Source organism: Amblyomma maculatum, chromosome 11, assembly GCF_055883805.1.
Source record: "Amblyomma maculatum isolate TAMU_Amacu chromosome 11, ASM5588380v1, whole genome shotgun sequence".
In the NCBI taxonomy this organism is placed as follows: domain Eukaryota; kingdom Metazoa; phylum Arthropoda; class Arachnida; order Ixodida; family Ixodidae; genus Amblyomma; species Amblyomma maculatum.
Genome location: NC_139354.1, coordinates 68,235,251 through 68,249,963, shown reverse-complemented (window position 1 = coordinate 68,249,963; position 14,713 = coordinate 68,235,251). Strand labels below are relative to the sequence as shown.

Sequence of the window (14,713 nt, the reverse complement as noted above, 5' to 3'; positions counted from 1 at the left end):
GCTGCACGACGGCTGCGACGAGGTACTGGCGGATCCAGAACGTTTTTACCCAGCACCTCCCCCAAATATACGGATGAAATGGTTTTAATGCAGGTGAACGTCGTATGAAGGACGGACGCACACGGCTCGGAAAACGCCGGATCAGTCTGCGCGCGCCTTGCTTCCTCTGCTTCGTCTGCTTCTGCTTCTGCTGCTTCTCAGTGCGCCGCTACACGGCGTAACAATATTTTGATCGGTTGAAAAGGAAGCCTGAATGCTTGTTCATGGAATCGATACCCACCGGCAACACCATTATTACCGACTTAATTATCTTGAAATACAATGGAGTTTCTAATGAGGTAAATAGCGCTATAAAATGACGTAGGACACGCAGCAAGCGCTTGAGCAGTGACAATGCCAGCTACGTGCTTGCAAGCCTACTAAGCTGGGAGTCGCGCATGCTGCGCGCTGTGCGGCATCGCTCTAGCTGGTATTTTGTAAAGTGCGTCACATCGTCATACTCGTACCAGATCAAGTACGAGGCCAGCTTCACGATTTCTGAGTCTAGAGTAAGGAATGAACACCTTCTGGTGCAACTTAGTGTTAAGTGTACAGTGGTGAGTGACAGTCCTCAGATGCCGGCCAGATTAGAACTCCTTGAAAAATATACATGTCACTTCAGCAGCACAAGTGTGCCTCACGGGGTATGAGTTACAGATCGTGCGGTGAAGCATCCTCAAAACACCACAATGAGGTCATTTACACCCCCCCTCCCCCCAGCCTTCAACGTATTCCCAACTGCCCATCTCACAATTTTCTGGAGAGAATCCAGACAGTTCGCCCCAGGTTGTTTTACAACTGGCGTCATCATCCTTTTCAAAGTTTGGAGTTGATTGAAAGAGTATGCGCTCACAAACACATATGGTGAAACTATACTTCAATGCAAATTCTCCAGGCGATTAATGCGGAAGTTATGGGAGGGCGTTATATAATACTGGAGCTTATTAATGGGTGTAGAAATATACAGAAGGCAATGTAAAGGCTGTTTCATACTTAAAAACCTTACTGCGTGGAAGAGCACATTTATAACCCACACTACATTATTTGGAATAAAGAACGCTCACATATATGACTTTTCTCCAGATAAAGCCGGGAACTCCAAAAAAAGAAACACTCAGAAGAGAAAAAAGGAGCGCATGCCCACTGTGCTTCTGGAAGCGCTACTGCCAATAGCCGAGCAAAATAGCAAGAAAAGGAACATGCAATGTAAACTTGGCTGACTGCTCTTTCCATGCAAGCCTATGGAGCTGCTTGTTCGCCAAGGAACTCCACAGTAGCAGACTAGCCATGCACTCCCAGTTTCCCCTCTAAGTGTGACACATCCTGTACGATCAGACAAAATTAAGAAACAACTATTATAATAACAGGATTCTATATTTAGTCAAACAGTATGGTTATCTCACTGGCTGATGTGCTATAATACATAGAACACTTTTTGCATTTACGACCTGGTTGCATCGCTAAAGACTGAAAGTGAGATACATAGTAAAGTCTCTCGCTTTAAGAATCAGGGCCTCAGTGACAAAAGAGATGAACGTGGTTCTCCTGTGTTTCAGAAAAAAAATTAGGTAAGAACCACAAGACCATTGCAATAAAATCAAGAGGTGCCTTTTAGGCAAGAGCAGATGTAGTGTTCGGAACTAAATCCTAATAATCTTGCATTAAATACTCACACCGCTCCGGAAGTATAGTCGAATGGGTTTTTTGACTGCAAGGAGCGACACTTCACTCTGAGAAACCAGCTCCCACACCAATACAATACAACCTTCAGCATCATTATTATTCATCGCACTGTCTAAAATATCCTTTCCATTTCTTGGGTACGCACTTTAACACAACTCTCCCACAGGAGAAGCACTGTCCATGTTGTGTGTACAAAACAGGTTAGAGGGGATATACAATGCCACACGAGCGGTACACACAAGTTCGGGTAGTGGTGCAGCGACTTGAAACTTTGGGTACAGGGGCGAGATCTTGCAGGTCACATTACTCAGTTGCTGCTTGACACAGCAACATTCAATGTAACGAGGCAGTATAGCTTCTCGCATGTCCACAGAAAAGGCTGACAGCCATAGGAGGGCAGCAAAAGGGATAGTCAAAATGTTTTATGGTGGTAGTTGTAATGGCGTTCTTGAGCAGTTTAAGATGCGCTGGGCCACTTGTCAGCAGTATGACGAGCATTATGAGCATGGCATATGGCATCAGAAGCATATTTACTGCTAGGGTTGTCAGGAGGTAGCAGACTGTGAAAGGATAGCAAAAGGTCATGGCCAAAGAGTACATAAAAGTTGCGTAACCGGTGGTACCTTGTGAAGAGAAATCCTAGACAAATGTCACGAGAGGCAAACTGACGTTCCAGTCTAGATGGTGATCGGGGACTTACATGAACAGTACGTTCGTCACCGCGCAGTTAAGGGCGCAGTTAGACCTTTGATATTGTTAACAATATGACCTTAAATATATGATGATGGTAAGCTGTCGAGAAATTATGGCAGATGTAGCATGACACGAACAGGTCACAAACCAGTTTAGAAAAAAAAGGAGTGGGCTTGATCTACAAGCAGTTGAAGGTCATCCTGAAGCAGGATGACGTATAGAGAAGAAAACTGGCAACGTCAAAGGCACAGCTTTTCGGGATATTTCTTTTTATAGCGCATTGAATGGTGCAATTAGAGGCTGCAGCATTGCATTTGTTCCCATAAGTTGATGTCAGTAAAGGCCCAACCAGCTCAAGATCAACATAAACAAGAGGCCAATACGAGTTGTGACAGGATGACATTGGCCACTAGATTGAAGGTGCGGCTTCTTCCGACGCTGGCGTAACTTGCAAGCCACAACATAACAAAATTGTGCAATAACCTTGGGAAAACGGTCAGCGAGCACTATCCTTTGCCTTGGGGCATGATTTTGTCCAAGACCCAGATGTTCAGAAGGTAGGTACTGTTGATGGCGACGATATGTGCGAGGAAAGATGACGCACTGAATAGACTCAGTGATAGGAAGTGTGATGTAGGATTGATAGGGGACAGGGGAAGACAGGGACAGGGGAAGACAGAGACAGGGGAAGACAGATTGCTTTCTGATGGTAGATGAGCAAATTCAGCGGCGTGGAGGTGTGACTTTGAAGGTGTGCTCTAAAAGCAGTGCCCACCGGTCCAAGCAAACGACGCTAGTGGAGCAATCAATAAGGGCAGCCTGAGCCGTCACAAAGTCAATGCCAAGGAATATGTGACGGGAAGAATGGTCGATTGTGGTCAACAGAACAGATGCAGTATGGTCGGCAATGCTGACATTTGCTGTGCAAACTGCAAAGGCGCTAGGGAAACTCAATGGCGACACGAATGGCGGAGAAAACAGCAGGTGTCAGAACATTGTGATGGTGACGAAAGAGGTACCCTAGGATAAACATTTGGCCGCCAGTGTCATTAAGTGCTGTTACGGGAACGCCCACAAACTACTCTTACCATTCAGTTCTAGATCTTTTAGAGACAACAACAGCCCTTTCCATACATTCTTCACTCTAAAGTGCCGGCATTGCTAGCCATTTCAAAGAAAGTGTTTCTCAAGAAAAATCTAAGAAAACTAAATAGGATGTAGCAGCCTGAAAAGAGCAGACTGAGGCTGCTTCAAACGGTAAAGGCACTGGCAGTATGAAATCTTAGCTTGTGAAAAGCATTTTACCTTAGTACTAAATCACCCCCCCTCCCGGGGTGGCGCAGTTGTTGCGGCTCTCGACTACTGTTCACAAGATTGCGGGATCGAATCCCGGCATCGGCGGCCCCTTTTCGTGGAGGCGAAAAGCAAGGTGCCCGTGTGCTGTGCGATGTCGTCCACTTAAAAAAACCACAAGTGGTCAAAATTTTCAGAGCCCTTAATTACAGAGTCTCTCATAGCCTGAGTCGTTTTGCGACGTTAAATCCCATAAAATAACCAGCCAACCTTAGTATTAGATAACTTATACTTCCCTGCCTCAAAATAGCTTCAGCTAAACACTCAGATCACTAACAAACCTTCATAGCAATTTCCATTCCCTGCATCATAGAAATGATTGCAGTGTGATTTTATCGCAAATTGGCAGCATGGTTTCCTAAGGCCTGATGTCACACCACGTGCTCTGAGTTATTGATGAGGGGGAAATATTTAGGACTGATAATGTCAGAGGGTTTTAGAGGAGTTTTTTCCTGGAGGCAAGTAAAATATTTTCCGAAAAGAAACAGGTAACACGTATGTCTTCTGCACATCTGCACAGTGACTGTGACCATACAAGGCAAGAAGCCTAAAACAAAAACTTGGAGAAAAATACTGCGCCACATGTCCTTGACTTAATAGACATGCATTCGATGAGTGCCACATAGTGGACAATCGCAGGGGTTGAAATTAATCATCCCAACTTTTAGGCCAGCCCAATAGTCAAGCTGGGATGTTAAAACCTGCTTGCACAACTTGAGCAAAGTTGCCGGCAACGCTGTAAGACGTACATGTGATCACATCAAGCAGTCTCATAGCTGCTGTCTTCTGTGTGCCTAGGTTGGTCTTTGCGTGACGCAAACCTTGACAACTGGCCCCGCAATAGAGCTGCCTTGTCCACAGGTCCAAAACAGCTGTTAAATGCTGGCGGCGGTAGAGGCAGTGACTTGCCAAGCATCCCATATATGCCTTGTCCCCAGCTTATCCACAATTTCTAGCAGATGGCCAATATAACCTGCACCAGACATTGAACAAATAAAAAAAAATATGTCAAGCAATTCGAAAGAAAGCATGAATGTGTATACTGCAATCTTCCTCTTTTTCTTTTTGTAACCAAAGTAATAATGCGGACAATCCATCTATAAGTTCATACTAAAAATTACACAAAATCATGGCTTTTGGAGCTTGTTGCTGCGTGAACATATCGTGATCGTAGCCCTCAGCAAGACATTACAAAAAAAGAAACAAACAACACCAGCGCCAACTGCGAAAAATTTATTTGATACCTGCAGCACATGTATACGCCAAAGACAAGATATCATTTGTGCGAACAGCATCTTTGCTTTGGAAAGGAACATTCCTTATATCAAAAATAGAACTGATAACTAACGTCTCTCAGGAAGCATTTATCCTTTCTGCTTCAATTGTTACTTGCGGTGTCATGTTACTTTTTCCTCAAAGCAACTTTGTGAAGTTTTGAGAAGTTTGCTCAAAAATTTCTAGAGGGCACCTTGGATCACTAATGTGCGATGAGGCGAAACGCATTGTAGCGCGGTAGGATGGTAGCCGTTCACTATGGCACCTCTATCTCGCTCTCTTCTTTCACTCTCCCCTTTCTTCCTTACTTTACAGCCTTGTACATGTGTTCGCGGAGAATTGTGACAGATACTGTGCTTTTTTATTTATTTATTTGAAACACCCTAAGGACCCAGTAGGGCATTACATAGAGGGATGTGGAAGCAAATCAGGGTAGAGCAAAAACAGGATAACCGATAATGTTCTGGTGGTATGTGCGGGAAGTATATAACTAGTCAAGTATTCTGTATACAAAACTAGAAAAAATAGTCGGGCAAGCAATATTTCAACATAGTAAGACAACTGTAAAAATAGAAACATGTGCAGCTAATTCAGCAAATGAGAAAAACATGCACATCACGCATGACAGACACTGCAAAGCTGACCATAAATACAAGAACTAAAACCAGAAAAATGATTAAAAAAAACATTTGAAATCTCACCGACTCAGACACATAGATGGCACAGAAAGAATCAAGGAAAGAAAGCTCTACACAGGGAGCGACAAAATCGAACAAGTTGACTACAATGCATCTGAAGAAGCTAGCAATGTTGCTTAAAACGCTGATAAATCAGTGAAAACAGCGATATTGGACGGCAACTGGCTCCATTCATTTATTGCTAAACAGAGTGGTGAATATCGGTATTTTTTGCTCGTGCGAAAAATGGGAGGGCTTCGTTTGCGCGATCGCGAAATAATACGCGATTGGATAAATTAATGTAAAAAAACATCTTTCCTGAGGATCGTTCATTGCCAACCAGATTCTGGGGATAACTGCGATACAAGCAAATTTCTGCTTGCAGCTCACAGCTCCCAAAATGTCGCTCAGATGTTCCGATCTCGTACTCTAGCTCCGCTGCTAAGGTGTCGCCAAAGTTCATCTTTCGTTTACTGTGAGACACTTATGTTGACTGTAATGCAGTTCTAGGAACAGACCATTTACTATAGCGCTGATCAATTCCAAAGCGCCGTCCGCTGCTGCTCCGGTGTGAAACAATTTATGCCTAGCGACGACTAGCGCACGGCCAGAGCACCATTGTGCGCAGCTATGTTGCGGTAACCTCACTGTATTCACTGGTGGTAAGTGTTGCGAACTTGTCGTCTACTTGATGCGGCTGCGGTTGGTCGTATTTTGATGCACTGCTTAACCGAGCAAAGGAACTTCGAGTAACAAACGGGGCTACATGCTGCACCGTCGAGCGCGTACTTTCGAAAGTTATATCCCCCAATCGCACACTGTAGGCAACGCCTATATGACTTGCTCCTCTTAAAAATTGCTTTAGTGTACTAAGTGGACGTAGTATAAACTGCATGGGCAGCCCATGCGGTTTAAAATTTTGCATCTGGGCTCGGCACACATTCCGTACTCTTCCATAAGCAAACGCCGACACCGCCGCTGAGCTTCGCGATAAGAAGGTTGGTTACGTATGGCACGCAAGATATAACAGGAACTTGAAAACTGCTTTCTCTCAGAGCGCAATCATTTTCGGTACATAGCAAAGGCCTATAAAAATTTGCATACGCGCTCAATTTTTTCCAAGCAATCATTATTTGCAATAACTATTAGTTTCGGTCGTTTAGCAAAGGGTAGAAAAAAAAACATTAAATTGAACAAATATCATTCGATGGGAATGACATTAATTTTTTCATATGGCAAGGGTTTTGCTCTCTAGACCGTATTCTCACTCACAATAAGGTGGATTTATAGAGAAGTCCGCCTCGAGATTTACCGAGATCTATCGAAGGTCGGTATCGAGAAAAAAAAATTGGAATTTTGTAATAACGACAGGTCGTCCTCACAATGTCGGCCACTTGCATCGGGAATATAAGTTCATAAATGGCTTAAAAATATAGGGAGTTGATTCTTCATATTGCAGTAATTTATCTGCATTTATAAGCGTTCGCTGTTTCTGCCATCATAGGCCGTGCGCGCCAAATATTGCTAGACTTTTTTTAAAACTGCATTTGAATGGCTATGTAGTCCTAGCCGTCCCTGTCTGATGACATCGAGGGCGACTCACCAGCATCACGTATATTCCTCATGGTGCCGTACGTGACAGCGATTGACGTTCACACATCTCGGCAGAACGCAGCGGGTGCGTGCAGCACGGCTGCACGCCTGTGTCGTCATCATATGACGTCACGCAAGGCGGTGCTCGCCGTGCCTCATGCGAGAGTTTCAATTTTAATTAATGTTTTCGCCTATTCAAGATTATTGTTTGCGTATTGTAAACAAAATATAGCCGCGTACTGTCATGACCGAGCCATTAGCAATATAAATCAATTATTAACTCAGTACAATATAGAAATTGCCGGAGCTGTCCTTTAAAGAGACTTGCAGGGCAAATATCAGACAGCCAGATATATATATATATATATATTGTAACGGTTATTACACTAAAGAATTGCTGTAACCGCTGAACAAGGGCACCGAGAGAGCTGGCGACCGTGGTGACCGAATTCAAACGGATTGAATCACGTCGTTTCTTGTTGTGCGGTATTATACGCGAATGTTTCGGTATGGAAGAATTTGGTCCCATGTTTTGTGCTCAACATCAACATACATAGAAAGCATGTCGGTCAAGGTCCTGTCGAGGCGTTCCACCAAGCCATTTGTCTGTGGGTGGTAGGCTGTTGTACGTCTGTGGCTGGTGTGCGTGAGCTTCAGTACAGCCTGAGTGAAGCGAGCCGTAAATGCAGCTCCACGATTGGTAACGATAGCTGCAGGAGCCCCATGACGCAGGATTATGTCGTGGACAAAGAATTCGGCGACTTCAGCAGCAGTACCGCTTGCAAGTGACGCAGTTTCAGCGTACCGCGTAAAGTAATCCGTCGCGACCACAATCCACCGCTTTCCAGTGGACGACTTCGGAAAAGGGCCGAGGAGGTCTATGCCAATTTGCTGAAAAGGGGTCTCTGGGGGGTGCTATAGGCTGCAGAAAGGCAGCTGGTCTCAGAGGAGGAGATTTGCGCCGTTGGCAATCACGGCATGTTGCTACGTATGGTAGTAAACTGATGGTAGTAAACTGGGCCAGTAGTACTTCAGCCGAATCTTTGCCAGTGTGCGACTGATCCCCAAGTGGCCGGCGGATGGTTCATCATGACAAGCGCTCAAGATTTTGGGTCGTAACTGGGATGGCACAACAAGAAGAAACGTCCCCCTGGTGCTGTCAAAGTTGCGCTTGTAGAGCACTCCACGCCGTAGAGTGAAGGACCGCAACCCACGACGAAACAAACGGGGTACACTAGCAATAATACCCTCCAGGTAGCCAATGAATGGCGACAACTCATAGTCGGTCCGTTGAAGTTGCGCCATACGAGAGATACTGACAGGACAATCTTCGGTGATGTCTTGCGTAGCCGGTTCCACGAGTGCTGCCGGCCCGACTTATAGACGACTGTCATGTCGTACTCCTGTAACCGGAGGCTCCACCTGGCCAACCGCCCAGAAAGATCTTTAATGCTGGCTAGCCAGCATAGCGAGTGATGATCACTGACAACACGAAACGGTCGCCCGTAGATGTTCGGTCGGAACTTACTCACAGCCCAGATGACGGCAAGACACTCTTTTTCTGTCGTCGAATACTTCCTTTCCGGACGAGAAAGTGTGCAGCTCGCGTAGGCGACGACTCGTTCTGCACCATCCTGCCACTGTGTGAGGATCGCTCCGAGGCCGACATTGCTGGCGTGAGTGTGGATATCTGTGTCTGCGTTCTCGTCAAAATGAGCTAGTATCGGTGGATTTTGCAGGCGGCGACGGAGTTCCTTGAAGGCTTCGTCTTGGGCACTCTCCCATAAAAGGGTGTGTCACCTCGAGTCAAAGCTGTCAATGGCTCAGTTAGGCGAGAAAAAGCTTTAACAAAGCGGCGGTAATAGGAGCAGAGGCCCAGAAAATGTCGGAGGGCCTTCTTGTCGGTGAGCGTGAGAAACTGGAGACGGCGGAAGTCTTGTCGGGATCTGGGAGAACACCTCGTGCGCTGACCACATGTCCCAAGAAACGGAGCTCCTAGAAGGCGAAATGAAATTTAAATGGCTTGATAGTTACTTGCGCAGACTGGAAAGCTTGAAGGACAATGCGCAATCTCTGCAAGTGTTGTTCGAAACTAGACGAAAAGATGACTACGTCATCCAGGTACACAGGGCATGACTGCCACTTCAGACCAGCTAAAACAGTGTCCATCATGCGTTGAAACGTGGCCGGTGCAGAGCAGAGCCCAAACGGGAGCACCTTAAATTCGTACAGACCGTCGGGCGTCACGAAAGCTGTTTTCTCGCGGTCTCGCTCGTCCACCTCGATCTGCCAATATCTGCTTTTCAGATCTAAGGAAGAGAAGAACCTGGAGTCTCGGAGTCGGTCAAGCGCATCTTCGATCATGGGTAGTGGGTACACATCCTTTTTTGTAACCTGATTCAGTTTCCTGTAATCAAGGCATAGTCGTAACGCGCTGTCTTTCTTTTTCACCAGGACGACCGGCGACGACCACGGACTTGTTGACGGCTGTATATCATCGTCTGCAAGTATTTCATCGACTTGCACTCTAATAGCCTCCCGCTCTTTAGGTGAAACACGGTATGGACACTGACAAACTGGTGGCGTGGCTGAATCAATGACGATGCGATGCTTGGCTATCGGCGTGCGTCCGACCTTGGAGCTCGTCGCGAAGCAATCTTTAAAATCAAGTAGCAGGGACGACAGAAGGTTCTTTTGATGAGGTCACAAACCCACGTTGATTTTAACTTTCTGAAGGGCGTTGTGTGCTGCGGCATCCTCATGAAGATTCATCTCCACGGAGCACTGATTCGGCAACTCATCTACATCATGGAAGGCGACAGCCGTTCTCTTCGCGAGGCGTTGAATTTAAATTCGTCAGGAAAACTGTCGCGCAGTCGTCATTCAGGTCGACAAGACCGCGCGCAATAGCAACTCCCTTCTCGAGCAACAGCCAAGGGTTACTGTCCGCAATACCTTCGCAGTCGTGAAACCAGTCGTCCCTAACTAACACCAGCACACTGGACCGTGGTGGCAGCATTACGTTGTCTTCGACAATACGCAGAGCGTTGACTCCTGTGTCTTCTGTGTCACTGTGCGCCAAGGCTTGCTTTATCGAAAATGTAACTCGCGCCTCGTGTAAGTCGATCACAGCACCGTTTTCCTGTAGAAAGTCAAGGCCCAGGATCAAATCCCTTGAACACTCGCGCAAGACGACGAATTCACCGACGTAGACGAAACCGCGGATGCTGATTAGGGCTGTGCACCTTCCGGCCGAGCTCATGAGGTGACCTCCTGCCGTGCGAATGCTAGGGCCCAACCACGGCGTCAAAACTTTGCTCAAGTCCTGGGCGAGGGCATGGCTCATCACCGAATAATCTGCCCCAGTATCAAGTAAAGCGACAGCGTCAGTACCGTCAATTGTAACACACAAATCAGAGGTAGCATGTCGGATGCTGTAGCTACCCTGCCCCTTTGAGAAATCAGCGTTTCGGCGTATCGGCGACGGAGGATCTTCGGTTTTCCCGACAGCAGCGGCCTTGCCTCCGGGACCGCTGGAATTAGTTTTCCCGACGTGGACTGGGTGAACGCCGCTCAGGATAGCCGGCATCTCAGCGAGGACTTGGGGAACGGTAACGCCGAGGAGACGATGATCTAGAGTCATAACGGCCGTATGTCTCAGCCCTCTGACGAGCCGACAGGTGAGCTTCGATTTCGAATGGTAGGTCGCCGTTCCTTGGGTAAGGATCGTCGGGCGCGAAACAACGCAGGTCCACTAGGCGATATGGGCAGGCCCTGTAAAGATGACCCGCCTCACCACAGTGGTAGCAGAGGGGCCGCCGGTCTGGTGTACGCCACACATCACATTTCCGTGGCCGCTGATAGACTGGTCGAGCAGGCACACGGGAAAGACCAGGCTGCTGCACTGCTTGAGTGGCGGTATTCACGTCGTAGACTGGTGCTGCCGCCTGACAGAGAACAGCTGCATCTGTAGGTCTGACCTCAGTCTATCTAGGAATCTCAGACTTCTTGCTGCTGCGATGCCAAGCGCACCTCGTCCCGGACGACTTAGACAGCGATGTAACAGACGGCGCGCTGGGGGAAAGCTGGAGGGCTTGTAATTCCTCCCTGATGATCGACCTGATTAGGTCACGTAAAACGGCTACGTCACTCCCTAGCGGCATCGAAGAGATAGCGGGCCCAAGCGTGCTTACATCTCGATTGTATTGCCGGGCTCGTTGAAGGAGCGTCGCCTCTATGGTGCTCGCTTCAGTGAGGAATTCGGCAACAGTACGCGGTGGACTGTGCACCAGACCGGCGAAAAGCTCCTGCTTGACTCTGCGCATGAGGTGGCGAAGCTTTGTCTCCTCGGCCATGGAAGGGTCAGCACGCTTGAAGAAGCGCGTCATGTTCTCCACGTACATGCGGACGCTTGCGTTAGCGCGCCGGTTGAGGGAGTGAAGCGCAGCTTCCGCTTTATCCCGGCGGTTTGCGTTGGCGAAAGCAGCTAGGCGATTTATGCGAAATGTCTCCCAGGTGGACAGGGTGTTCTCGTGGTTCTCGAACCATGTCCTAGCGAAGTCTTCAAGCGCAAAAAACACGTTATGGAGCTTACGGTCGTCGCTCCAGTCGATTTAGCGGGCGACCCGCTCAAAAGTGTCTAGCCAGTCCTCCGCATCTTCGTATACATTGCCGTGAAAGGATGGCGGTGTTATCGGCGTGTGGTAAAGGATGGGCGCCGGGGACGCATTATCTCTGGTCATTTCCGGTGGAACCGTCGGTCGAGGCGGCGTCGTCCTCGTCGGGTGGTAAGAGGTCCGAATTCAGGTGACTGGGCGCTGATGAACTGGTGTGAGCTCCGTTTTCTTATCTCGTACGCGTACGCAGGTCGGGAAGCGTATACCCAGCATCTCCACCAGATGTGTAACGGTTGTTACACTAAAGAATTGCTGTAACCGCTGAACGAGGGCACCGAGAGAGCTGAATCGGGAACGGGCGGGCACCTCAACGTCCTCTACTTCGTCCCATTTCGCTCTTTCTTCTTCTAGCTGTAAGGCACGTGTCAATATATTACTACCTGGGAATACTACCTGCAGTTTCACTGATTGGAAAGTTGTCTGCATAGTTAAGTAATTGTAAACGAGATTACTGAAAACTTTCCGCATTATGATTGCTCGTGAAAAATTCGCAGCAGTGATGTCATTTCGGTTTAGTTGCTGCAGTTCGATGGGTCGCAGGAGCCACAGTATAAATTTATGCAGAGACAGTTGGTGCAAGGTATTTGTTCAAGTTCTTTCGCAGCTCAGTGAGATAACACATGCATATGTATATATGTATATTACCCCTTTGTTGTCCCGCAAAACATTAGGAGCGATCGACTTTCAAAGAATAGTAACTTAGGTAGAAATTGAAACTAGTTCACCGGTGAAATGAATAATCGAGCCTGCTATCTTGCCGGCTGACCGCACTCTCTACTTTCTCTCTCACCCTTTACTGAAAGACAAATGGCTGTTCCACCACTGTGCCACATGCATCTGCCTGTCATGCATTGTGGGCATTCTGAGTGTAAAACTATATGAAACATATGAAATCATTGAGCTTTGCTGCAGGTCAGGGACAAAACTGCTGATCACGCTTACACACGTACACATTTAGTGATGATGATGGCAATATGTGCACTTTGTTTATGCTGCTGTAAAGTGCCTGTAAACTTCAAATGGGGTTTGAAGAGCCTCTCGCAGTAGTTGCACTGAAGGTATTACAATAACACCACGTTTAAATGAAAAACGAATCTGTCCTGCCAACAAATAGAACACTGGAACAATTTATCTGCTTGAAGAGTAGTGCGCCATGTGACATGTGTTCTTTTTCTATTTGAGTTGTTCACTAACTACACTGGGTAATAAGTAGGATTGCAGGCTACCCTTGGGATTAGCTCTTCTGTCATTATAACTTTATGCTTTGCTGAAGTGATCTCTGTGGTGTGTAAGCGAAAAGGAATCTGTATGTTCTGCTCTACTTTAATGTGCCACCTTCTGGGTGTAACAATCCGCAGGGTATGCGCGCATAATCTTCACAGACACGTAGTTTTTATGGTGTAAAATCGCGCCTTGTATACCAGCATGTCATGTGTTGTTGGCTGATGGCCTGTGGCAAGAATTGTTTTTCAGCAAGCTAAGGAACAGGTGCTACTACATGTGTATAGTACTTTTCGTATTATTTTGAGCACATCTGAAAATATTTTTTATATTGTGAAGACTACACGCTCACCCCTTTTTTGACAACAATCATGCATGCATGTGCTTCCATGGACACCTATTGAGCTCCCCAAAAGTATAAGTTTTTTTACAATTTCTTTGTGTACGCAGCCTGAATGAATCAGCGGTTTGAAGGGGTGAAGTGACAGTAACACTGCTTTACTGGCGAGCTAGTAAACAGAATATGGTGCGAATGACGTCAATAGCTTTAATTTAATTAAGCTGCTTTGTTTATACCCACACACAGGGTTTAGGGCTTCTGCCTGAAACTAGCCTTTCTCTCCAGTGTCTGTCTAGGGGTTTCAAATGTGAGGAATTGCATCTTTTGCTACCGTTGCTGCGGTATTGTCTTGATATTTCGATGGTAGTTGACCACTGAGGTAGCAAAATAGCCTTCCTTGACAACCCTGATATTTACCTGGCCCGTTGCAGCTGTGGGAATACACCAGTTATGGCACCGAGTGTATTTTGCTTTTTAGCGTGTTTGGGGCTTATTGTTAAAGCTTTTAAGGCATATATACTATCATGTGACGCTAGCCTAAACTTGAATTTTCATTTTACTTCAATATGATTTAGTGGTACGTTTTCATCAGTGATACTTGTGCTTTGTTATCCCTGTTGTAACTTCGTTATTTGTTTCTGTAGAGCTTGAAAGGAAGCTACGTATCGAATACCAGCTGACCTTTGACACAGCGTGATAAAAACTAAAGTACAGCTCCTACTGAAACTGAAACGTAGATATGGGCGTGTATAAATCGTTAGCCATTACAAGTAATTTTTCTCAACATAGTATTGGGCATATACTCACATGTTACAGGAGATACTGCCATGAATGCTATGCCCTTCTTGTTGACTCAGTGCCGAATAGGTGAAGAGGAGCGTTCAGCTATACGTAAATTGGCCCACAGGTTAGTACCCAAATTAATGTTTACTTAACATGTGCAATATGACTTTGTCTCCTGGCTTGTACTCTACTCAAGTGATGTGGACCATTAGAGTAATGGCATACACCACTGTGGGCAAAAAGCACTGTTTAGAACTCTTGGAAGAACGTTTTCAGCATTGAGTGATTATCACTGAAATGACAGGAGCAAGATCACAGTTATATTGTGGTCAGAGCTGCAGTTTCAAGAGCACTTCTATCTCGTCCCTCTTGAAAAATAG

The 14,713-nt window shown here is 46.5% G+C and overlaps 1 protein-coding gene across 4 annotated transcripts in view; it reads left to right on the top strand.

Annotated features, from left to right (window-relative positions):
• The window catches only part of LOC146174051 (uncharacterized), a 65,717-nt gene that overhangs the window by 31,734 nt on the left and 19,270 nt on the right, over nt 1–14,713 (top strand). The window contains exon 3 of one of the 4 annotated variants that reach the window (XR_014702281.1): nt 14,367–14,457. The exons of 2 other annotated variants lie outside the window; for them this stretch is intronic. Coding sequence is in view for 1 of the 2 variants with exons in the window: in XM_084584957.1 (XP_084441083.1) it covers nt 1,123–1,212 (90 nt within the window). In the remaining variant the exon portion in view is untranslated. Of the gene's footprint in view, nt 1–1,122; nt 3,090–14,366; nt 14,458–14,713 lie in introns of those variants that run through there. One more of the 4 variants, XM_084584957.1, reaches the window with a different exon arrangement.